This window comes from Thamnophis elegans, chromosome 1 (genome assembly GCF_009769535.1).
Source record: "Thamnophis elegans isolate rThaEle1 chromosome 1, rThaEle1.pri, whole genome shotgun sequence".
Classification (NCBI taxonomy): Eukaryota; Metazoa; Chordata; class Lepidosauria; order Squamata; family Colubridae; genus Thamnophis; species Thamnophis elegans.
This window is the reverse complement of record NC_045541.1, coordinates 1,030,238-1,057,092: the sequence shown is the minus strand read 5'-3', so window position 1 is coordinate 1,057,092 and position 26,855 is coordinate 1,030,238. Positions and strand designations below refer to the sequence as shown.

At 39.4% G+C, this 26,855-nt stretch overlaps 1 protein-coding gene across 1 annotated transcript in view; it reads right to left on the bottom strand.

Moving 5' to 3' along the window:
• The window catches only part of ABCA12 (ATP binding cassette subfamily A member 12), a 119,303-nt gene that overhangs the window by 7,047 nt on the left and 85,401 nt on the right, over nt 1-26,855 (bottom strand). Inside the window, exons 38-50 of the mRNA XM_032233361.1 lie at nt 26,566-26,693; nt 24,167-24,254; nt 22,893-22,998; nt 21,334-21,388; nt 20,211-20,388; nt 17,105-17,220; nt 12,035-12,194; nt 11,247-11,515; nt 9,598-9,814; nt 8,966-9,075; nt 8,065-8,209; nt 6,678-6,812; nt 2,652-2,755 (exon numbers count right to left, since the gene is read on the bottom strand). Coding sequence (XP_032089252.1) covers nt 2,652-2,755; nt 6,678-6,812; nt 8,065-8,209; nt 8,966-9,075; nt 9,598-9,814; nt 11,247-11,515; nt 12,035-12,194; nt 17,105-17,220; nt 20,211-20,388; nt 21,334-21,388; nt 22,893-22,998; nt 24,167-24,254; nt 26,566-26,693 — 1,811 coding nt within the window. The remainder of the gene's footprint in view (nt 1-2,651; nt 2,756-6,677; nt 6,813-8,064; nt 8,210-8,965; nt 9,076-9,597; nt 9,815-11,246; nt 11,516-12,034; nt 12,195-17,104; nt 17,221-20,210; nt 20,389-21,333; nt 21,389-22,892; nt 22,999-24,166; nt 24,255-26,565; nt 26,694-26,855) is intronic.

Sequence of the window (26,855 nt, the reverse complement as noted above, 5' to 3'; positions counted from 1 at the left end):
GTTCTCTGGAAGGTAGTCCAGGTGGTACTGGTCAAGTCTGGACCTTAGTCTTCTCCCCATCAACAGCTCTGCTGGGCTCTTGTTGGTGGTCGCTTGGGGGGGTGATGTGTTGGGCGAAAAGGAATTGGTCGACCTTTTCCTGCCGGCTTCCTGGTCCCATTTGGGTGAGGGTTTCGTTTGTGAGCCTCACCATTCGCTCAGCCTGCCTGTTGCTCGCTGGATTGAACGGGGCGATGAGAACATGCCAGATCCCTTGATCCACAAGGAAAATATCCATCATCTTGGTGGTCAGTTATGGGCTGTTGTCGGAGACCAGGGGGTCGAGTAGGCCATGGGTCGCGAAAAGTTTCTGGAGCATTCTGGTGGTGGCTTCCGCCATTGTTGATTGTATGATCATGACCTCTAGCCATTTGGAGTAAGCATCCACAATGATCAGGAATGTCTACCCTTCCACTGGTCCCATGAAGTCAATATGGATGCACGACAACGGTTCTTTGGTTGCTTCCCACTCCCACACGGGTGCCCAGGGTGGGGCTAGTCAAGTCTCCTGGCAAGGTCTGCAAGTGGCCACCCACTCCATGATGTCCTTATCCAAATTGGGTCACCAGATGTAGCTCCGGGCTAGTGCCTTCATCCATACTATCCCTGGGTTACCCTCATGGAGGGCTTCCATGGCTCGCCTCCGCAGCTTCTGTGGTATGATTACTCTCTCCCCACACAACAAGCAACCCTTGATAGTTGATAGCTCTGCTTGCTTACTTTGGTAGCTCTGGAACTCTTCACTCAGCTTCTCCTGTGGCCACCCCCTCAACACCCAGTTCAGAACCTTTCACAACCCCTTATCCTTTTGTGTGTACTCTGCAATGTCCCTGGGCTGGCTGGGTCAACGTCAATCAGCAGCACCATGGCGGTGGTTTTCCACCAGCTCTGGTAACGGGCAACGGTTGAGTGCATCAGCATGGCTGATGTCCTTCCCTGGGCGGTGGATCAGCTCATAGTAGTACACTGTGAGGAAAATGGCCCATCTGGTCATCCTTGGGGACATGTATGGCAGGGTTTGTTGGTTCCAGGTGAGGAGCCCCAGCAGTGGCTTATGGTCCGTGACAAGTTTGAAGTGTCTGCCATACATGTACTCATGGAATCTCTTGATCCCTGTGACTGCAGCCAAGGCTTCCTTGTCGATCTGGCTGTAGTTGCATTAAGCCGGGGACGAGGTCTTGGAGTAAAAGGCTATGAGAGCCTCCGATCCATCTGGTAGGCAATGGCTGAGGACCGCTCTGACTCCAAAGGGGGAGGCTTCACAGAGGATCCGAACCAGCAAGGTATGGTTGAACTGGATGAGCTGTTGGAGGATAAGAGCTCTTTTACTGCTGCAAAGGCCTGGTCTTCCTTCTGTCCCCAGGTCCACGGCGCCATCTTTCCCGAGCCTGTGCAGTGGCTCAGCAATGGTGGCCTTCTGTTGTAGAAAAATACCATAAAAGTTCAATAGTCCTAAGAAAGCTTGGAGCTCTGTCTTGTTCCTTGGGGTAGGGGCGTTTTTAATGGCCTTTACTTTGCTGTCGGTGGGGTCGATGCCAGACCCGTCTATAAGGTATCCCAGGAACTCTACCTGCCTCACGCCGATTTTACATTTCTTTGGGTTCACTTTAAATGATGTCTAACCCCAGGGGCTTGAACCATTCCACTCCCAGCAGGGATGGTCGGTGGCTGGTGACAATCATGAGGGGTAGATGGCCCTGGAATTCATGGAACACCATCTTGACCTCCATTCTTCCTAGGACTTGGATCCGGTTCCCCTGGTAGTCGTTGAGCTGGACGTTTGGTGGTTTGAGGAACTTCTTGCTGGCTGTCGGGTTCAATTTCTTAATGGTATGCCAGGACATGATTGTAAAATATGATCCTGTGTCCAGATCCATCTTGCATGGTCCCCCTTCAATGGTCACTGTGGCATGGAACTTTTCCCCTTCATAGGCATCTGAATGGCCCACACTGGTGTGATGGATCTCCCTCTGGGCTTGGTCCTGTTCCTCCCTCTGCCTATTCCACTGTTGGGTTGTTTGGTCTCCCCTGCTGAGCCATGGGTCTTGGCTAGGACGGGGTGGGCTGGGAGGTTCTGCACACCTCGGCAATGTGGCCCTTCCGTTGGCATCTGCGGCAGATGGCTTCCCGGAAATGGCACACCGCTCTTGAATCCCATGCAGCCCGGACAACGTGGCTGCCTGCCCTCTATGTCCCTCGGAAGTCAATGCCTTTTTTTCTTTCTTTCCTTGTAACTCATATTTTTCCCCTCTCTCTTTTTCCTTACCTTGATTTCCTATTTTAAATTTTAGTTGTATTTTACATACTGATAAGAGAGTAAAAGTCATTAGAGAGTCGGCAGTGTCTCACTTTATATGACTGCCTGGTCAGAGACTCATCGTTTCCCACGTAGTTGGTCTCATATTCTATTCTACTAGTTAAACTTGAATAAATATAACAAAGCCAAAACACCAAATAAGCAAGCAGAAAGAAATGATTACATACTGTTATTATTTAATGCATTTATTTACGTCACAATAATGTTATTATTTAAATATTATTTTATAACTATTCTATATTATACTGTATGTAGGTCTGAACATTTTCATTAGGCCTCAGATAATGTATTATACCTGTGTGAAGTAAGTATCACTGAACGTTGGTTCTGCACTTCCTCAGTGATGATTTTCCATAAATGCCTCTTTGCATTAGGATCCATACCAGAACTTGGCTCATCCTAAATTAAAAACATTTGGCAAGAATATTACAAGTTAAGAAAAAACATTTTTTAACATTTTTAAAAGCACTACTAGCTTTCCTGTTAGTTCATCCTGCATTTTACTGAACATTATTTTAAAGGTTTACAACATAATTGCCACTATATTATAGTAAGCAGTGAAATTCTTCATTTGCTTGTGAATAAGGCCATCTTAGGAGAGCTTCCTATCGAGTAAAAAGTCAGAAGTCTTCATTGTTAAGCAACAGAAATGTCTAGATATTGCACAAAAGAAAGAAATAAAAAACAGTTCTTAGGAAAGCTGAGCTTTTGTAATTTTGTAATTTTAATAGATTTGTATGCTGCCCAATCCCGAAGGACTCTGGGTGGCTTACATAAAAGCAATTTAAAAAATATTTTAAAAGATGATTTAATTATGGATGAACTTAATTCATTATATCTGAAATATAACTGGTTATCTTTATCTTTTTCTTTTATTGATTGAAAACAGAGAAAATAAGAATGAAGTTTCCCCCATTTTCTGAATTCTTATCAAAAACTCAGGAGAGACAGCACTGCACTATTGTCATTTCAAATACAAATTTGCTGCGAGGCTAGAGATCATACCATATATACGAGCACTTGTTTTTTTATGGGAATATGATATAGATATTGTATACAGATTATACTATTAAGATGCAGAATTATTGGATAAACATGTTTGTGAACGTGTGATTTCTCTGTTGCTGCAGGAATGGAATGACGAGCAAGGTGAGTGATCTGGAAAGCCATTTCAACATATAGATCTTGAGAGGAAATGGGATGTTTTGTTCTATTTTTGCACTTGGTTTACATTGCCTATCAGTTGTTAATGCATCAATGTTTGCTCATTGAAATACTATGGTTGTCCGTAACATTGATGTGCTCAGGAGATTGAAACAACCTGGATGAATGTAGGAGTTTCTAGGAAGGGGTGTGACCCACAATTTCATCTAAATAAGAGAAATCCCTGGAGATTTAACATAGACCTTTGTTTTAACCCTGAGTAGTGTAGAAGATTCAGGATTTATATCAAAAACAGCAGTAAAATAATGACGTCAAAAAACCTCAATGGCAAACTTGAACTCAATACTAACCATGTGAAATTAATGTGGGGTAAAAGCACTTAATATTATAAATGAGATCAGGCTTGAAAGCAGAGGTGGGGGCCACATAATATTAACAACCGGTTTGCCCAGAACCGAAAATGCAGGTGGCATCAAAAACATGGCGATTATATAGGGCGGGATAGCGCTGGGGCAGGTAGGCGGGCTCAGCCGCTGGTCGGAAATACTGGTTTTGCCCAAACTGCTCTGAACTGGCAGTAGCCCACTTCCGCTTGAAAGGAAATGAAGTCGCACTTGTGATAAAAATATTTGCTGATGGTTTCCAAATAGAGACATTATGGTCCGATAGCCAGAAATTAGGCTAAATGCTGTTGACCGAGGAAGGCAATTATTCCCTAATTAATTACAGAAACTTTCCCCACTGACACACTTGGTTCTTTTCTAATCACTGTTCTACTTTTTATATGGCATCACCTCCTCCTCAGGAATTTATTTGCAATGTAATCTTTTCGACTGTCCTCTATGCCAACATAAAACAGAGTTGCTTTGTGAGATGAACAGCCTCTGAATTTGATAAATAAATAAATAAAAACGTCGTCAGCATAATTTGGGGTTTTTTTTGGTTCAAACTGTAGGATTGGTAGCAAATACATTTGATAACTAAAACTATGCTGCTCCCATTACCAATCTGTATCCTGTCTGTCTTGCCCCCCTTATAATCCTATTGAATCATGTTGTCTTGATTGGTGAGCCTGCCCTTAATTATGAGTAATGTGATTCGTTTTATTCCCTGGCTTTGCTCCCATTTTACTAATGGGGATAATAAATCAATATGAACTCAAGAAACAGGCAGGAACAAAACAAGGCAGAAATAGCATCAGAGGGGAGTCTGGGACTGTTCGCCCCGCCCCTTGTTTGTCCCCTGGGTTCCGCCCCCATCCATTAACCTCCACCATTTGTCCTCCGCTGAAATGCCCCTAGCGGTTTGCGCCGGCCAATGAGCCCCAGGCTCTTCGGTCCCAGAGCCTTTGACATGGCCCATTGGGCGAAATACTGCTCACGCCAGGCTTTGGGGCTCAGGAGACAATTGGCCACCAGCCAATCGGAGGAAGGAAAGGGAAAAAGAGGGAGGGAGGGAGAAAGTATTCTGTGTCGAGTTTCCTCTCTGGGGTTCGTCTCCCTGCCCAGTTGCCTGGGGTCCGAGCTAGAAAATCCTCTGCATTTCCTCCCCCCTCCCCCAGAGCTGTTGGGGAAGATGACGATAAGTTATTGAATCAAATTAACGGAGACAACAAGCCTTCTGTCTTTTCTCTGAGCTGCTCTTCCCCCCTTCCCCCCTTCCCCTTTGCCCCACAATTAATTGCTGCACGCATGTTCGTGTGTCTTCTCTTAAAAGAGGCAGCCTTCTTTTGTGCCGAGAGGGCGAGTCCGCAGGACCCAGATCCTCCGTTGGTTGATGATGTGTCAACTTTTTTCCTCTCTTTTATCTTTGGGCTTAATACACACACACAGAAAGCATATATAACACAATTGCCAAATAGATTAATAAAGGCTGATTTTAAGTGACCTTGTTTCTAGTGTGTGTTTAATATAGTGTGAATCTCTAAGGCAGTGGAATAATGAGAGGGGAAATCTGGAGCCTATTTTTCTATCTGTGAGATGTCCTGGTGGTCTCCTTTCCACATGCAAACTGGCAAATTCACTTGCTCCCCAAAGATGGAAACGGTTAGTAGACCTAATATAAGGAACAATCCATCGATTCCATGGGGACATAACCAGGATATTAATATTTAAATTTGATACTTTTAACACAATCACTATCAATGTAGTAGAATACCAATTTGAGGAAGCCTGAAAGTGTTTTCAAAATGTGACGTATACCTATGGTTGAAACATGTTGGGGAACCTTACCACAGAACCATGGTGAACTCTTAATAATGAATTATAAATACCATCAACATAAAATGGAGCTTGCTCAGAAGCTGAAATACACCAAGTAAATGAGATGAAGTAGAGGACAACGTTAAGGGAAGAAAAGAGGGATAGGAGAGAGGGCAGGAAGAAGAGGAGGAGAGAAAGAAGGAGTGGAAAGGGAAGAGAGGAGAGAGGAAGGGGACAGAGGGAAGAAAGGAGGACGACAGAGGGAAGAAAGGAGGTAGAGAGAGAGAATGAAGAGGAAGAAGAAAGTGATGAATAAGGTACAAATATGGTGTATGGAGAGCAGAAGAGCCAATAATTGGGAGTTGATGGTAAGATGAATTGATGCAAACATTTAATAATACAATACGATGTTGGCTATGTAATAGTATAAATGTGGTTATATGTTATGGAAATGAAAAAAATGAAAAAAATGATATATATATAAAATACTGAGGGAGGAAGTGAAGGTGATAGTTATGGGAAGAACTTGGTAACAGGGGTAACAGATGAAATGCTTGCCTGTGTCCAAAACATACGGAACAAAATAACTCACCACAAGTAGGTTCATAATCTATTTGCCTCCAAAATCATGGGTAGCAAATTGTTACAGATTATACACACCTTGCATTGTGGTGGAGAGTAAGGGTGTAATAGTTTATTCTGTGAAACTGTTAAGCAAGTGTGGCAACATAATTTTTATTCCATTTTGTGCAACCAAAAGGAGAAGGTGGCATTGTCGTAATGTATGGGCTAGATCCATATCTCTCTTGACCATCTCTACTAACCTGCTGAGCACAATCTCTGGCTTTAACAAAATAGTTTTCTCTCAACTTGTAACTATTACTTTGCAAGACTATGAGATAGAGAATAAGAAAAATCATAAGAATTCCCCACAGAATAATGTTTGTATTTCATACCAAGAGTAAAACCGATGGTTTCCCCAGAAGGGCCAGAGCAGCCGATAACTTTCTGTTGGTGCCATAGCTGCACATAGAGGCAATTCTACATCGGTAAGGCATGAGATCAAGTCGATAAAGAAGGTGAAATACAATCTGTGGGGGGAAGAGATTCAGAAAAATGACCATTCTTGAACAATTATGGTATGACAATATAATTAGTACCTGAATTTTAGGAAGAAATATTATTTTGACAGTTTTACAATTAACAATTTTTTAACTTCCTGTTCAATGCTAATTTACCAGCAGTTTTAATCAAACATATTAAAATGAAGCATAGATAATAAATCTGTAGCAAGCATTTTGGAGTTAGAAAAGAAATTATAGTTGTGTGCACAAGACTCTCCTACCAATTTTGTTTTGTAAGGCTATATTTTTGCAGATCTGTTCCTATGCCACTTGAACTCTAAATCCTTTGTAAAATGTGATACCTAGAACTTAACATAATACCTTGAGTCAGTAATTCTTAAAGCAGGGTTCTAGGAACCTGAAGATTTGTGAAATCAAAATTATTTGTCCGATATTGATAGCATTTGCCAAAACTATGTCACTTTTCTCATTTTTTGGTAAAAATAGGGGTTTTATTTATACTAATATTTAATGGATTTAGTATTATTTTTACACGAGTCTATAAATATTCTATAAATGTGTATAAACCATGTAAACAAAAGCTCTTTTGTGTTTCTCCATAGTTATAAAAGTGGGAAGGGGATCCTGAAAGAAAAAAAAACTTTAAGAAACACTTTGATTGATTGGTCTTTGATGAATTCCAAATGAAATGGAACAATTCCCTTTTCTCCTATGGTTTAGTAGAAGAGTAGCAGTGTTAGTCTAGGACAGCCAGAAATCCGAAGGAGCCTGGTAAACTGATGGATAGAGTGGCTATGTGATGAAGTGAGCTATAGCATAGGTCACACTAAGTATATTATTTGCTGCTCAAGAACAATTTGATTTTCACAGCTTTTCAGATCTTCAGATTATCTGAAGAGCCAGCGCTGTCCAAAAACGTCTCCGTGGTCCTGTGGCTGGCATGACTAAACGCCGAAGGCACACGGAACGCTATTACCTTCCCACCAAAGGTGGTTCCTATTTTTCTACTTGCATTTTACATGCTTTTGAACTGCTAGGTTGGCAAAAGCTGGGACAAATAATGGGAGCTCACTCCGTTACGTGGTGCTAGGGATTCAAACCACTGAATTGCCGACCATTCTGATCGACAAGGTCAGTGACTTACTCACTGAGCCACCGTGTCCCTTTTAAACTACCAGTATGTTAAAAGCAAAACTCCAGCATTACTTGGTAGTTTTCCCGAAAACTGACATTTCTACTTCATCTTAATTTTACATACCCCTTTAATTTCTTCCTCTGGGATGCCATGTAACCGTGCATAGTAATACATGTGTTCTTCAACAGTCAACAAGTCATCTAGAGCATCTTCTTGAGGACAGTATCCAAATTGTGAACGGTGTGCATCATTAATTTCACTCAAGGATCTGAATTGCAAAAATTATTTGTTAAGTCTGGAAAGATTAAAAGAACTTAAAAGTTAATATAGCAGAAAGCTGTGTGAAACACTTGTGCAAACATCTATGGTAGAAAGAGAAACATAGTCCCTGCCATTGCTTTCTCATTGCATCTGTGTTCTATACATCTAAGATTGCATTTGGATAAAGTCACATTTATGGATAATCTTCTATTGACAGACTTACAATGCATGATTTTATGTTTAGCTTCAGTCAATTTATTGCATGAGTTTTGTCATTAAAAAAAAACCCATCCAGTTTTAATCACTGAATACATCCAGTGTGTAAAATGCCAGTCTTCTTACTGGGTTTTACTGGGGCCACATTTTGATGTCTGTTTTGCATTTCCATTTTAAGGCCTCATTCTCAAGAGTGGCCTAAGAATACCAGGGAAGTCACTGGTGGCTAAGGGTTTCTCACATAATCATTCAGCTGAGGTGGGAGACAGGCAACTGTGATTTACAGTTCCTGTTAAATTATTAAAAACAATATTGTTGAATGAATTACTCTGAAATGCTATAATTTAACAAAACTTTGAATTAAGCTTCACATGGCCTCAATCTCTATACTACGGATAAAAATGCATTACAGAAATAGGTATCACTAAAGTAATGGAAGAGTCTATTTGGATTTCATTTAACATAAATTATTTTCTTCCATGTTGGTTTTATTTTCTTAGCTAGGTTGCTCCACTTTCATCGTGGAGGATGGATCTGCCCTCCATACCCAGATTCATCTTGCATCAGGAGCCTTCCGTCAGTTGGGCCAATGTCGCCTGTCAGCATTTTAAAAATGGTGGTTTTCCCAGCCCCATTCACACCAAGCAAGCCGAAGCACTGGAGGAGGAAGATCACATGGTTTTCAAGGCATTTGCAGTTTCTTTACCTTACAATAGATTTGAAAAACTAATATTCTTTCACATTATCCATAATATTTGCAATTTTAATAAAAGAAGATGCTTAAAACAAACAAAATAGAAAACCCAAGAGATATCAAAAACAGCATACTTATATGCATTAATAACTTAAATAACTAGTAAAATGTCAGTTTCAAAGGGGCGGGGGGCAGCAGAAACATCCAGATGAATACTTCATCATTTTTGCAGTTCTCTCATCTAATCTCTGAAATGATTAAGTTCCGTGCAGGATCAGCCTCCCTGATATAGAGCAAGATATATGTCTTATGCAGCAGATTTTGATTCACATGAAACAGAGAAATGAACAGGCGGTGTATGCCTGATATGTCCAGCCTGAAGATGCCTCTTAAGCTGTGCACAATTCTTTGTGCCTAGCTACACACATAATAAGAATGTTTACTTCTCATAATTTCCACTTTCTACTTTTGGTTTAATGACTTACCTCTCCTGCTGGGATTCCAATGTTGACATTTCTCACGGCTACAATCCTCCGGTAGGGAAGATGGTAGATTTTGGAAAGATTCTGGAGCTGCAACACATCCGAGTCGGACAAGCCGAGTGTCACTCGCTCTCTTTCTGCTCTGACATCCTTGTCTTCCTCCCCAACAATGTCTTCAAGGTAGAGTGGAGACTTACCATGCAATTTATTAAATAAGAACCTACCAAAAATTAAAATCAAGTTTATTAGTATCACCTTATTTTTAAATGTTGTCTTATGAAATATTTTGTCGATATAATAAGTTTTCTGCAGAAGTTTTTCTTAAAATTCCAATTATTCATTACCAATCAATATACAGAATGGAAATGGAAATGGAAAATAGAATAGAATATTCTTTATTGGCCAAGGGTGATTGGCCACACAGGGAATTTGTCTCTGGTGTTGGCATAAACTCTCAGTATACATATAAGCAACAAAGCGATAAAGCATACATCATAAGATACAATCATAAATATAAGATACAACCAACAAAGTGATAGTCATAAGATACTAATAGGAGTAGATAATAGGAAAGGTGAGAAGGATAATAGTAATACAATCCTACTACATGCTTAGTTATCCTTAGGCATAAGGATAAGTGCTGTGGGAATTATGTCTTGCAGAGTGATGACATGGGGGAAACAACTATTTTTTTGTCTAGTTGTTTTGCATGCCCTTCTCCTGAAGGGAGAAGTTGAAACCGTTTATGTCCAGGATGTGAGAGATATGTAGATATTTTCTCAGACCTCTTTCTGGCTCGTTCAGTATACAATGCAAGGCAGGCTGGTTGCAATGGCTTTTTAAGCAGTCCTAATTATCTGTTGAAGTCTGTACCTGTCTTGTTTAGTTGCTGTACCAAACCAGACAGTTATAGAAAGCACGGTGATATTAAGCCAGTCACTTTCTTGCAACACTACCTACCTCTCTGGACTGTTGCTGTGAGGAAAATAAGGAGGAGGAGGAAGGTGTGTTGAATTTATTCGCCCCCTTGAGTTATTTGTAAAACTAATAAAAGTGAAGTACAAGCAAAGAAACAAACATATTGTTGCATTTTGTTAACTTCAGCTGAAGGTGTGATCTAAGCTCATATACGCAATGGTCTATAATTTCCCATCCTAACCATTTGACCCTTTATAGTATCTGAGTTCAAGTGAGAGAAATAGATGCTTCCATCTATTGCTGAAACTTGATAGGACCTATGGTTAGACTGAATAGATATGAGGATTATTCTAATCTGTAGCCCAAATGAGATTAAACCAAACACAACAACTATTCGCTTAAACTGCTTTGTAGATCAAGAGTTGAGATTAATTTCGTCACTTCTTTCTGGCATTTTGGCACTGTAATAAAGCAACTTCTTAATCACATTAATTTGATGCAGAAAAGAGATATTGTAGCCCCTGCAAAATAGACCAACATAATACTTGACAGTTCCTATTACTACGTAATCTTAATTTAATAATAAACCTAACCAGTTTAATTTAACAAAGCCTTTTATAAAAGCCTGTTAAAGCAATAAATTATAGCAAGTTTATTTTTTGCAACTTACTTTTTGTCAATCCCTCATTTTATTTGCAATTTTGGAATTTCCACATATATTTATAGTTACTTACTGTAATATTTTATGCCATATTTTCTGAACTGTTCCATCATCAACCAAGAGGCGGACTGTAAAAAACAGAGTTCCTTGAACGAACATCCCAAGCAGTTTGGATGCTGTCCTGTCCAATTCGAATGTTTTATCAGGGTAATCCACTCCATAGGCTTTTAAAAAACCCATCAGGGCCTGATACTGAGATAATTCCATTAACCCATAACCAAAACAGAATTGTGGGAATATCAGAAAAACCTGTCTCAATGTTTCAGCAAGATCATGCAGGGCCTGAAATAAAAATTATTTCGTCATTGTACTTTGGTAGTTATAAAATTACCTTATCATTAAAAAAACACCTTTATAACAGATTGTGTTATAGCACATTGCTTACTCATATTTACACATGATGCTACATTCATCCTTTTCATGCAAATCATTAGCAAGCCACATATGGGCTATACCTGGCCATCTCTGTCAGTTCCATTTAGTCTGAAAGTTTCTTAATGATTGAAACAAAACACATTACTTGAGAAGGAATCTGACCAGGATAGAACTGTTGGTTCCTTCATTTTTCTTGATACTCCCTCAAATAGAGTTTATCTTTATTGCATATCACATTGCAATACATAATTTCTTATATGAAGCTATATTTATCTAAAACCCTTTTTGTGCAAATCATTATCAAGCCAACTAAGGAGTAACTGTTGCTTCTGTCCTCTGGATATTATTGGTATTCTACCCTCTTTTATAAAATCTGGAACATTAATGAAAAAGTTGGTGCCAATTACATGTTTTCAAGCTTATTACCTTATCAGTAGGTTTTTCTTGTGAAAGTAAAAAAACAACTGAATGGGTGATGATTGTGTTGACGCCGAAGAATAAATTGATACAGACATAAACAATAAAGGCCATCCCAGTTTCCTTGAAGAATCCAGCCAGTAAGTACATCCATGAAAATGTTGAATATCTGCAGATCATTAAAAATCACAAGCAGAATAAAGTAACCAATCCAGAATAGCAAAATACTTAATTGCCTTCTAGTCCAATTTGTCTGCGAACTATTCTGTACAGCTACAGAAATAAAAGGGGTCTGTTTTATTCATCTTGACAATAACTTAAGATTTATGAATTGTCTCCTGATGGAATCGATTTTAATGTAATTAGAAAAGATAAATAATTTTATCTTGCAGCTAATTTAATTGCCAAGGATCCCCATTAGTTCTGACAACCATAATTTATTATTTTATTCCTTTATTTGTACCTTCCTATCCCTTCCTACTCAGATAGACATGCCCCCTCCAGGAGAAACCTCAGAAGTTTTCAAGCTCATCTGGAGAAGGTTTTTTTTTTAAGAAACCCCCCCAAAAGCCACAAAATCCAGAGCTGCCAGTCTCCGGTAAGATGCGCATCTCGTAGCCCGCTCCAGCCAATCCCCTGATTCATCTTGCTCCGGCTTCCTCATGATGTGCTTTGCACATAAATTAAACAGGCAGGGCGACAGAATAAAGCCTTGCTGGACTCCTTTCCCAATTTTGAACCAATCAGTGGTTCCATGTCCAGTTCTCACTGCTGCTTCTTGACCCACATATAGGTTTCTCAAGCGACAAATAAGATGGTTTGGTACTCCCAACTCTTTAAGAACTTGATCCACACAATCAAAGGCTTTGGAACAGTCAATGAAGCAGAAGTTGATGTTTTTCTGGAACTCCCTCGCTTTCTCCATGATCCAGCATCTGTTGGCAATTTGATCTCTAGTTCCTCCGCCTCTTCCAAATCCTGCCTGTACTCCTGGCGGTTCCCAATCCACAGACCGCTGGAGTTTAGCTTGTGGATTTTGAGCATAACTTTACTAGCGGGTGAAATGAGTGCAATTGTGCGATAGTTTGAACGTTCTTTGGCATTGCCCTTCTTTTTGGAATTGGAATGTAAACGGACCTTTTCCAATCCTGTGGCCTCCGTTGAGTTTTCCAAACTCGCCGTCAAATTGAGTGTAGCACTTTTACTGCATCATCTTTTAAGATTTGGAATAGCTGAGCTGGAATACTGTCACCTCTATTAGCTTTGTTGTTGCTCGGATTTCCTAAGGCCCATTTGACTTCACATTCTAGGATGTCTGGCTCAAGGCCAGTGACCGCTTCATCATGGCTCCATCAGGGACGTTAAGCTCTTTCTTGTATAGTTCTTCTGTGTAATTTTGCCACCTCTTCTTATTCTCTTCTGCCTCTGTTAGGTCCCTGCCATTTTGGTCCTTTATCATGCCCATCTTTGCATGAAACGTTCCCTTCATAACTCCAATTTTCTTGAAGAGATCTCTGGTACCCCCTATTCTATTGTTTTCTTCTATTTCTTTGCACTGTTCATTTAAGAAGGCATTCTTATCTCTTCTAGCTATTCCCTGGAATTCTGCATTCAATTGGGTGTCTCTTTCTCTTTCTCCCTTTTGCCTTTCGCTTCCCTTCTTTCCTCAGCTATTTGCAAAGCTCCCTCAGGCAGCCATTTTGCTTACTTGCATTTCTATTTCTTTGCGATGGTTTTAGCTGTTACCTCTTGTACAATGTTGTGAACCTCTGTCCACAGTTCTTCAGATTCTCTGTCTATCAGATCGAATTCCTTAAATCTATTCCTTAAATCCTCTCTACTGTATATATTGTAACGTGTGTGAGTGTGGGTTGTTGTTGTGAGGGATTGACACGCAGGAGCCATGTATGCAAGACAGATCTTTATTAGTACCAGATGACAAGCGATTCAAACGTTCCCTGCAACTGTCAGGGTATTTATACTAGCACTCAGACCAACTGTCAAAACGACCAACCAATCAGGTCGCAGCTGGTATTTGCATATTGAATATGCAACACTCCTTCCCCCCAGTTCTAAAGACCAAATGACCAGCCAATGCTCCTTGGAAGGCACAGCGGAGGCAAGTGGATTGCACAGGAGCGGACGTGCTCATGGTGTAGAGGACAGTCTGGTGTATGTTGTGAGTGTGCTAGTGTTGGAGAGGCTTTAGACAGGCTGAGAGAGCGTAGCCGGTGGTGCTAGGTGGCAGCTTGGAGAACGAGGCTGTTGTTGAACGCAGCGGTTGGAACGAGGCGGTTGGAGTGCCGTAGGAACAGCTGGTGGCAGGCAGGCAGGCAGACACAGCTGGCACAGTTTAGCCATCACGGTCCATAGCTCGTCCCTGAGTAGCGGCGGCGGCTCCAGTCGAGGTTAAGCGTAGGAAGCCCGTCCCTCGGACGGATGGAGGCCGCGCCTGGAGCTTACTGAGGTTGGCTACAACCGGAGGCTGCTGTTGATGTCGCTTGCTGGCCATAGCGGCGGCCCTGACAGGCCCTCAATGTAGGAAAGAAAAATTTTTTTTTCCTGCGTTCACGTTGGCTGATGTTGTTAGGCTCTGCGGGAATCGCATATCAATCCCACCTTCGTCGCCAGTATTGTAACGTGTGTGAGTGTGGGTTGTTGTTGTGAGGGATTGACACGCAGGAGCCATGTATGCAAGACAGATCTTTATTAGTACCAGATGACAAGCGATTCAAACGTTCCCTGCAACTGTCAGGGTATTTATACTAGCACTCAGACCAACTGTCAAAACGACCAACCAATCAGGTCGCAGCTGGTATTTGCATATTGAATATGCAACAGTATATTCATCAGGAATATGATTTAGTTCATACCTGGGTGGTCTAGAACTTTTCCCTACGTTCTTCAATTTAGGCCTAAATTTTGCAATGAGAAGCTCATGATCTGAGCCGCCATTCAAGCAAAAGACATTATACCGCTTCAGGTAGGTGGCTGTCCAGTCTTTTCTTAAAAGCACCTCCCACTTCTGAAGTCCAGCTGTTCCACAGGTTAATTGTTCTCACTGTTAGGAGGTTTCTCCTCAATTCCAGGTTGCTCTCCTTGATTATTTTCTCCTTGATTATTTTCCATTCATTGTTTCTTGTTCTGCCTTTGTAGCAGCCGCTCAAATACTGGAATACTGCTACCATGTCACTCCCAGTCCTTCTTTTCTCTCGATTAGCCATACCCAATTCTTGCAATCTTAGTTGCTCTTCTTTGCACTTTTTCCAAAGTTTCAACACCTTTTTTTAACGTGGTGACTAAAGCTGGATACAGTATTCCAGGTGTGGTCTTACTAAGGATTTATAAAGTGATACTAACACTTCACTTGATTTTAATTCTATGCCTCTATTTATACAACCAAGGATTGTATTAGCTTTTTTGGTTGTTTACTGCTGAGTATTTTGAAATCCCTGAAGCTCACCCAGGTACTGTTTCATTGCTTGGGAAGAGTCACTGTCATGCAATTAGGTAGATAAAGAATGTTAATAGCTAGAATAGGCCCATATAAAGAAATAAAGAAAAGCAAGAAAAACATTCCATTAATTATAACTTCCCACCCTTAAAATTAAAAACAAAATAAAGAAAATAATAATAAGAAAACGCAGATCAACATGGGAACAGATTTTACTTCTCAGAGCCTAATGTGGCCACATTTTGCCAAGCAATTTTATAGTTTGGAATTTTTAAATTCTTCTTTAGTTTTGCATCCATTTTATCATGAACCTTTTTATCTGTTCCATTTCCATGATCTCTCAGAGCAACAGTGGATATAGGTGCCTTAGAATACCCCCTTGATTCGGTACAAGCATTTCAAATCCTGACATTTTTCTTAGAGGCCCTCTATTATCTCTGAGGTCAGTTTTTATTCTCCCAGCAATGCGCAGGTACATCAACCATGATACTTTCTGGCCTTTTGAAGTAGTTGTTGCTGTGTTTTTAATCTATTTATGGGGTGTAAATAGATCATATCTGCATATATAATTATATTTTTCCTATATAGTTATCTCTATAGTTATATAGTCCCTTATGCCCTCGTCACCTCAAGACTTGACTACTGCAACACGCTCTACATGGGGCTGCCCCTGAAAAACGCTCGGAGGCTACAACTGGTCCAGAATGCAGCCGTGCGAGCGATATTGTGTGTATCAAGATACACCCATGTTACACTTATCCTCCATGAGCTGCACTGGCTCCCGAACGGTCTCCGAACGCGCTTCAAGGTGCTGGTTATCACCTTTAAAGCCCTGCATGGCCTAGGACCTGGATATCTACGGGACCGTCTTCTGCCACACACCTCCCAGCGCCCGATAAGATCCCACAGGGTGGGCCTTCTCCGGGTGCCGTCAACTAGACAATGTCGTTTGGCGGCTCCTCGAGGGAGGGCCTTCTCTGTGGCTGCCCCGGCCCTATGGAATGATCTACCCCCAGAGATCCGGATCCTCCCCACCCTCTCGGCCTTCCGCAAAGCCATTAAGACCTGGCTTTTCCGGCAGCCCTGGGGCTGTTGACCTCTTGAATGAGGTCCAGCCCCATTAAGGTTGAGTGCATGCTGTGTCTCAATTTTAACTTGTCTTGTCTTCTACCTTTTAAACTTTTCTTGCATTTCTTTTATCGTTTTATGTAAGCCGCCCGGAGTCCTTCGGGATTGGGCGGCATATAAATTTATTAAAACTCAAACTCTGACATGAAAAGCATTTAAAGAACAGCTAGTAGTGTGATTGTTGAATTTTCCTCATAATCTTCCATAATTTATCAAGTTTTGTCTTGTAATGCAGCCTTTCAATTTTTTTGTGCTCCATTCACAATCATATACCATTAAGTATCTGTGAAACCATTAGGTAGATTGGCTTCTTTTTAATGTACAACTCTTAATTCTAGAGTTGGTTTATTTTTACTTACCCTCTTTTATCCTTTGACTAGTTACTTTAAAAACTGAATTTTTAAAATTACTTTTCAAAATAAGTAATTTAAAATGCTCTGTTCAAAATTATAATTGGAGACTCCATTCGAATTGAATCAAGCCATCCAAATCCTCACCCAAATAAAAGAAGAAGCAGGAATACAGCCAAGAGGTTATTTTCATTGAAGAAAGCTGGTATCCGGAAAGCTGAAATGACGCCCACCGAGAGTAGAACCGGCACCAGGAAATAAACCTGTAGAATGTTCATAAACACAACTGATTATCACAGACCAAATACTAAGCTGAAACTGGATTTTCTTCTAACTATGGAAAAGCTACTAACAAAGGAAGGAAGGAAGCGTTATTTACAGAGGTCCTAGAAAGCAATGGCTACAGAAAGCTTTGATCTGGAGACAAACAACAATTCTAACACATCTCAAAGCAATTTGAAAGAGCAAGTGCATTTCAGAAAGATGAAGGCTTTTTGTGTCTGATAGTGGAACTTATTTTGGAAAAATACAAAAATCTGCCAACCAGAAAGAAAAATGTATTTATTAACATAAACCATAGTCCCTTCTCAAGTGTTCTTTGAATTACTCATACATTATTGGTGTGTCAGCTCTTCCATATAAATTATTTTGTTATTAATTGTTTTTACATGTCCAGTCTAGAAAAAAGCATAATAATATAAATACATTTTAAATTGTAGGGCTGGATATCATTTTATAAAGTCAGTGAGGTGTGAAATGGTAGCAATAACGGGAAAAGAGAAAACGTGTGAGAAGATTATTATAAACAATTAAGTTTACATTTAAAAATGATGACATTGTGAAAAGTTAACTTCTGTAAAGCCTTTAATTTATGTGGATGTTTATTTATTTGAAAATATTTATACACCTCATATACAAGATGGAATAGAATCGGTCAAAATAAGGAAATAGCTAAGCTACTAAGAATATTTTCTCTGTGACGTGTTTTACAACCTTCTTTCTTTGAATTCTAGGAATTTGATTTCCTGAAATAAACGGCCTCTTAGGTGTGCCTAGGTTAGTAACCCAAAATTTTAATTAGGTTAGGAAAACCCAATAATTGGGACATATTAACTTTGAGATTCATGCACATTATTTTCCTTTATTTTGGTCATATACAAATTATCAAGGGGAGCATGGATATTGGTATTACATAGAGTTCCTATTCTAATTCCTAATTAGCAGGATTCACAGGATTTTCCAATTCTTCTCCTAGTAAGAGGAGTTTTAGTAGCAAGAATTCAGTGAAAGATATCAAGTAACAGCATGTCACTACATTAGTTTCAGTCCGTTAAATGCCGGCTTCTATTAGGTCACCTGCTGTCCATTTCAAACCAAGGAGCCAAAGCATGAAAGAGGCATCCCGACCTATTTTAATGAGTTTAAATCCAGAAAAATGTGCTTGGCTCTAAGTATCTCTATGCAACTTATTTGAATTATACAGGCCTATTAGGAATGTTTTATGAGAAAATATTTCATATTTGTTCAAAATCTGGTAGTAGATGATCATGTTTTTAAAGAACAAAATGGCTGAGATCCCATATGCTTAGCCATAGTTTGCGGTGCTGCATCAAAAGCCATATTTCTCATACATAATTCCAAACTACCTATGGCTTTTGGCTTATTATAATATATGAAATGCAGACAATATATTGTGAGAAGTGTTATATCCAAATATATATATATTATTTTTATATTGTTTCCATCTTCCCTTAAATATTAACAAAATCCACAATGGCCTGAGAATGAGAATGTCTCCACTGAATAATTAACAGTCAAGCTGAAACTAAGTTAATCAACTAAAATGAGCAAACTTCCTTCCAGACCCAATCTACAGATCAAAGGATAAGGTCTGCAAACACAGAGGTTATTAAATTAGGTCTCCCAAAGGAATTGCACATTCACAAGAATAAACACACGTACACACACAAACACACCCTCAAACCTTGAGTGTCATCCTGGAAACAGCACGTGGCATATAAGCTCCCCTATTTAAAAAATGCTGCTGTACCCCATTTCTCTGCAGCTTGACCCTAAAGGCAAACTGTTTTTATGTCAGAATAAATATTTCTTCTTTCTTCACAGCTGTCTGGGCCTCATTTTTATTTATTCTTCCACAGCCCCCGTTCAAGTTGGAACCCCAAATTATTCTTCTGACAATATTTAGATGCTACCTTGAGATCTCACGACTAGGCTTTGCCAAGTGCCAACTCTGTACATTTCAGTACTTGCTTCTTGATAAGATTCATTTTGAAGTACTGCTGCATTCAAAATTGGAAAGTAAACTATACATAAACATGAAATATGTCCCAAAGGTTTAATGTTTTTAAACTAATATACAAAAAGGCCTATAAGATGATTTGAAAGCAAGCAGTGATTTTTTTCCCCTCCAGGATTAATTTTATAACAAAAACTTTCTACCAGTGATTTTCCATCTCTTGTAAAAAAAGAGAAAAGTTATTTTCATCTGAAGAAAGGCAAATCATTTTTATAGGATGGATAAAACAAATAACTGGCTTCTCATATTACATCAAATTACAGTATTTTTGGCAATAGTAATTAAAACTTCATAGTTGAATGTTCATCTATTAATACGTAACTCAGAGTTCCAAATAAAAGATTAGGGGATGCCAATTAAGTCTCCTTTTTGCCATTTTTTTATAATTTAACCTAAGAACAACTTTATTAATTTCTAGTTAAATATAAATGAACTTGATCTTAGTATTGGATGGGGCTATTTTAAAGTTCTGAGTTTTTATAGATATAGTATAGCAAGAACAACAAGAAGAGAATAGAGTCCATGTATTACTAAGCATGGTGCAAAAGCTTAATTCTAAGATTTAAAAAATTAAATACAGCATGGAGTTTTATGAGTCAGAATAAGTAAGTGACTCCTGCATTTTTAATGTAGCAATAGCATATTTAGACTTATAAACTGCTTCATAATGCTTTACAGCCCTCTCTAAGCGGTTTACAGAGTCAGCATATTGCCATCTAGGTCTTCCTTTTACCGACCTCGGAAGGATGGAAGGCTGAGTCAACTTTGAGCCTGGAGAGATTCAATCTGCCAAATTGCAGTCAGCCAGCAGTCAGCAGAAGTAGCCTGCAGTTCTGCACTCTGACCACTGCACTACCAAATATATGGGGTTTTTTTTTCTGCTTCATTTCATCATGTAGTATTTTCCATATTATATTTAAGAGATAAGCTACTCACCATGTCATAAATGAAGTTGGTCACCCAGTAGCTGGTCACCCCAAGGCCAGCGATATGCTGTAGCTGCTTCGCCTTTGTTTGATGTTCCTTGACCACGTAAAGCACAAAGCTAGCTGTTGTGATGGAGTAGCCGATCAAGATTGACATGGACACAATGATATCCAGTAAACTACTAAGCCTGAAGAGACGAAAAAGAAACGGAAACATTTTAAGAGAACTGGCTTAATTCTCTGCATTGTCCAGAGTAAAGTTAGGTTGGAAGCATTGTAGGAAATTCAGAATTGTCTCTTGTTTCTAAGAAAGTTGATCAGGAAATAAAAAAGAAAGTGAACAAGGTTAGCACCCATCCCACTCCTAGAAGAATGAAACATTTTGAGAAATATTCAAAAAGGCAGAATATTCTATTTTCCTAAAGGAGAAACATGCGCACTGTTGCCATAATCCTCACAATGATGACAAATCACGGCTTGAACTATCCTGCTTTGCATGTAATGAGTCTTATCTCATATCTTAGTTTCACCTTTTAAGTTGCAGTACTGAAATAAATGAACTTTTGCACGATATTCTAATTTTTCGAGTTTCACCTGTATGTGTGTGGTGTCTTTACAGAATGTAACATACAGTTGGCTATATGTGGAGATGCAATAATGGGCTTTCATGGTTATGACATTTTGGTTATAGAATTTCTTTCTCCCTATAGATGCCAGGCTACTAACTAAAGTCAGGTTAACAGACTATGCTTTCGGCTGCAGTTGTAATAACTCAGTTCCTCCTCTATTTCTCTAATCATGTCATTTTACTTACTTTTTATTGAATTGTTTATCTTGATTTTAATGGGTGGACAATGGTTATAGTGGATAGATAATAAAATTATAGAAGTTTATAAATATTTAAATATATACATATTCTCCAGCGCTATGCAATTTCTTGTTCTACTAGTTGGGATAATATTTATGATAAATTCAAAACATACTGTATAAAACATAAGCCGTCCCTGTTCACAATGACTGACATGCATATAATATAACTAGATTATACTTCCAAATAACTGTAATGCAGAAGATGAGTCTATTTTTCTTACAATTATATTAAGAAGAAAAATGATAAAATCAACATATCTTACATGACTTGCTCTTGACTCTCCCCACCAGGATAAGGATGGGTAGTAACAGAAATGCCTACAATAATAATAATGAAACACATTCAGGGACTTCATTCCATTATTGAATATAGGTGCCAGTTCAAAAACTGAAAGATTTAGCTGTTTTATTTTTCTGCCATTAAGGTAAAAGGCAACTAAAATGATCTATGGCGAGGGTGTCAAACTCAAGGGCCAAGGGCCAGTCCATGGGGTGCTTGGATCTTTCCCCGGGGGGGGGGGCTGGCCTAGAAACAGGAGGGGGGCAGCCCGTGGTGCTTCTGCAGGCGAAAATGGAGCTCCGTTTTCAGAGGGTTGCAGGAGGCCGTCGCAGCTGAAAATGGAGCTTGGGAGCCTGTTTCCACTGGCAGATACTGCAGTCATTGAATGTAAAAATGGAAGTTTGAAAATGAATGGAATTAAATAAACAATAGTGAAAATAATATTTTGAGATTATTCTTTTTTTATATTTTATTTATGGCTACTGAGTCTCTAGTTACCATTGTCCGTTTTCTTTTTCAGCTGGCTCAATAGTAAAGGCTTCAAAAGTCATACTATATTGCCTTGGTGCCGTGTCAAGAATTAGTATTTATTAGTATTCAATTTGCTTGATTGAGCAGCTGTGGTGGTGCAGTGGTTAGAATGCAGAATTGCAACTAACTCTGCCCACAGTCAGGAGTTTGAGCCTGACTGGCTCAAGGTTGATTCAGCTTTCCATCCTTCTGAGGTCAGGAAAATAAGGACCCGTACTGTTGGGGGCGATATGCTGACTCTGTTTAGAGAGGGCTGTAAAACACTATAGAGTGGTATATAAGTCTAAGTGCTATTGCTTTTGCATCCCATTTTTAAAATTGCTTCAAAAACACCAATTTTTCTCTGATATGTATCTTCCACATCAGTGTTACCCTTGCTGGTCAGGGATATCAATCCCACTGGAATAAACATTAATTTCAATCAGTACCTAAACGTTGCAGTCTAGATCTTGGTTTCTATCCTAATTCTAATCTTAAAACTGCACTGGGGATTAAAATTATCAAACACAATGATAGGGTCTTGATTGTTACTACCTATTTTAAAAACAATAACATAATCATAATTAACTTTTATCTGGACATTTCAAGAATTTCTGAACAGTCTTTTTGTCAAAGCATATATATGCTATTGGCTACTTTAAATGGTGATGGAAAAATAATCCCTTCAGAGAATCTTTCTGTTTCAAATTTATTATATTCAGCATCCTTTATTAGTTGAGGATATTTAAGATTTTTTAAAAAACTAAAATGCTTCATTGTAGGATTTTCACCTTAATGCAATGCAAACCAATTTGTATTTTATTCAATAACCTATAGCAGAATTCAAAAAGGAATAAATGATGCTCTGGAAAGCCTAAAACTTGGATGAACTATTCTGCAATTTTGTAGGTTCATTTTTAGAAGGGATGAACAGTAGCATAATGCGTCAGATGTCACAATGTATTTAAAGATAAGCGGAAAACAAAAGCTTTCATCTTCAAATAGAAAACTATGTGGCAAGTGGATACCTACCATATCCAGAGGCGTTTCGGTGTGGTAAGTAAGCACGGAGAATGAAGTTATTCAAGCTGTTAAGGTAAGCTGGGAGGCTATGATATCCTTCCGGATTATACCAGACCTATATTTAAATTTCAGGCACAAAAATAATAGGCAATATATATGTATTTGTAATTTTGTGAATAAATTTGTAACCAGTGAAGGTTAGAACGCAAGTGAATGAGACAGAATATACCTGCAAGCCCACTCCATAATCAACATTAAAAATAATAAAATAAAGTATCTGTTTGTTTGTTTGTTTGTTTATTCATGTCAAAGGGGATTTTGAAAAATCTGCAGGCTTCTAGATTGTGAATTCTTGGAAAACTAAGGTAAGAGAACAGTAACTTTTCTAAGTTCAGTTACTTAACTTCATGAGTTGTGTGATTACAGTTCCAATCCACAGGGCCATTGTTAGGATCTGTCTGTTTTCGTAGAAGCAAAATAATATTTATATTGGCCAAAAATATTTGCCAAATCGAAGCAATTTTTCTCAAAACTCAAAGAAGCAAGAAATCAGGTCCTCAAAGTGCTTCTCCAGTTTTAGTAGAACTAGAACCTTTATGCACAGTATCTGAGGACAGAAAGTGCATTTAAAAGTAGCTCTGCTGAGAAAGCTCAGAGTCCATGTTCCAGTTCCCCTAGAAGCAATTACTGTCAGATGGATTTTCTAGCCTTGACAGGCTTTCTCAGCACATTAGAAATGGACAAACAAAAGTTCCTTTACAAAATAAATGCTGATATGACCCAAAATTAGATCTCTTGCTACAGCAGCATATCTGTTTCTTGAAAATTATGATACTGTAGAAAGAAACAAAAACGGCAGTTGACCCATTTGCTTGCATGGTCCCTCCCAATATGGACCATTAACTCCTGGACCACAGAGTTAAGGGGAACATTTTATGCATACGCTATACAGATATAAAATATAATCTATTAATACAAAATTACACCAGAGTTGGTAAAATACAGTGATTGTGAATCTGAATTATGAATCATGAAATTGTTTGCATCTCATGCCTTTCAAGAACTTGACAAGCTTCCTTAATTGAGTCCATTTATCCAAGTCTCATTTTTTTTCTGTCTGCAACACTTAAATAGTTCTAGTACCTGAGAAATCTGCAATAAGATCCTGGTTTTTAATGTAATTAAATAGTGAATTTTAACAAGATATATTACATGTATATTAAATTTGAGAAATCACTTATTGGTTTGCTGTATTTCATAACAACTAAATGTCCGTAGTTTACCTTTGTTACTGTTCTGTTAGCAGGTATTGGGTTTATATCAAATTGGAGATTACTAGTCAAAGGCAGCCCAAAACTCCAGCCACCGTATCTAGATGTGGGAGGGGGAAAAAGAACATATTAGAAAATAAAGTTCTCATGTTTTAGACATCTTAGATCTCACGTAATTAAATTCCATGGAAGTTATATAAGCCATAAAGTGTACATCACTTCTCACAGCTTGATATATTTGGGCAAGATTGATGGCACCATCAAGTTTTCTTTCTTTAAGCAAGTTTTCTACATTTGCAAACCATCTGGGTATGCTAATCCCATACTGTATGAGATGTATTAGATTATGAACAGGACGGGGACACATCCTATTCATATTGGAGGCACTTCTGGGTTGACAAGATTAGCCCATGACATCACCATTGCCCGCTGGATGCCCATGGAGGCTTCTTTCATGTCCTGTCAAGGAGGCTGGGGTGAGTGATGGGAGCTCACCCCACCACACAGCAGCACTCAGGTCTTGAACATAGGCTTGCTAACCTCCAACCCAGCATCCTAACCATGCGAGTCACCATGTTCCTAATATGCTCCATGAAGGACTTCTTGTACTGAGAAGAGAAAGAAGCTAACAGGCTCAGGATTCAAATAGAAAAAGTCCAGGCAATTCCCAGGTCCTATGGAAATAAGGTATTCAGCTGTACCAACATGTTCTTTTCTACATACTGAAAGAACTACCAAGAACTCTATAATCTCAAGAGTTTAATTAAAATTAATGTACGTTTTTATTATTATCTTTCAAGATTTATGGACTAGAGTTTTAAAAAAGAAGAAAAACAAAACAATTTTAGAACCCTAATTTCTAATTGGTGCTTCCTGACTTTTTAAAATCAAAATTAAAGATTATGGCCACAAGAATAATCTAAGCAATCTAAATCCATTTTGTTCAGTGAATGGGTGACTAAGAAATTATGAAAAACTATTAACCACCATATGTAGGACCTGCTGTCTCTTTTTCTTTCCTGAACCAAAGAGATGGTGATAACCAGAGGAATCAGGAGAGGTGGTGGGGATTCAAAGGGACCACAATAAAATTATTGTTACACTAGCTGTACCCAGCCACGCATTGCTGTGGCCCAGTATGGATGTAGTGGGGCGGCAGGTGGGTGCTGCCGTTGGTCAGGACTTGGGGCTGCTGGGCTGGGCAAGGCTGGTTGGGGGAGACGGTGCCGGGGCTGTCGGCCTCGTGGAAGTTGTTGAGCATCTCCTTGGAGGAGCTGCGCTCGGGCTCCCCCAAGTTGGTGGCCCGGCAAAATTAAGACGTCCAGGATCTCAAAGGAGAAGAAATCCTTGGTGTGCCGCCCCACGGGGCACCCAGGGGGGCCACCCCAGCCCTGCTGCACCTCAGGCTGACACCGCCGCCACCCCGTTGGAGCCGCCTTGGTGAGGCCGTAGCTGGCTCACTGTGAGGGGGGTGGAGAGCGTGGGCGGGCGGCCAGGTTGAGGAGACGCTCTGCCTCTGCCTCCTCTGCAGCTCCACTGGACTGGACTGGGGTAGGCCGGGTCAAGGGTGGGGGGAGGCAGCTGAGGGATGGTGCAGGTAGCGCCCCGCCGCAGACAGCAAAGGCCCAGTGGGAGGGGAGGGGAGAGAGGGGAGGGGAGAGAGGGGAGGGGGAGGCTGAAGGGCTTCGGCTCCCCTTAGTGGAAATGGCCGAAGCTCGTCAGAGGAGGGGCAGAAAGGGGAAAGGGTGCGGCCGCAGCCCAGCCACACATATAAAGGGACCGTCGGGACGAAGCTGGAGAGAGGCCGAACTGTTACAAATATGCTACACTCACTAAATGAACGCTATGGTAAACGACACAGCTCAATTCCAACGCAATGTCACACAAAATAATTAAATCAAAATGAAAATAAATCGAAATCTATGAAAATTCAATATAACAATGAAACATTGAAATGGAATCATAAAATATTTAGTATAGCATGTGTTGCTTTTACGTCCACCAGATTGTGCTGGAAACATTGAAATGGTTTTCAAAGCATATTTTTACAAAAAATCATGTTTTTACCTGTCACAGGTGTGACATCTATATAATATACGTATGTAAAAACATTCGCGTATTCGAATGCAACGTTGTGTCAAAATTTCAAAGCAATCAGTGAAGAACTTTAGGAGATTAGCAATTTTGAACAAACAACCATTACAGTTTCATTTATATAGATTGTTGCAACACAAGTTCTGCCCTTCTGCAGAGTCGTCGTGATATTGCATGTGTATGTGTGTGTTTGTGTATATATAAAAAAGGATTTATATATCAATGGTACAATGCTGCTTTGGCAATAACAAAGTTTGGGCCTTTCTGTTAAAGTTAAATAGAGCTAGCAAGGGACAGAAATTAGATAAATAGAATACCTCTTTTGACTAAAGTCTTTGGCAGTAACTAGAAGGTAAGTTTCGACATCATGCCCAGTAAGGTTATATATTGTTCGGGAAGAGAATGTTCTCTTGTGAGGTGGTAAAAAGTTCAGCTTTGGACAAGTCTAGAAAGAAAAGGAATTTGTGAACACGAAAGATTTTTACATCAAACATTTATATTATTTTGACAAACAATAAATATTAAATATAAAATATTTGTAGTTTTCATGTTTGAGAAAGTGAAGGAAGATTCTACTAGAATCAAGTTATAACCATAAGTTACTATG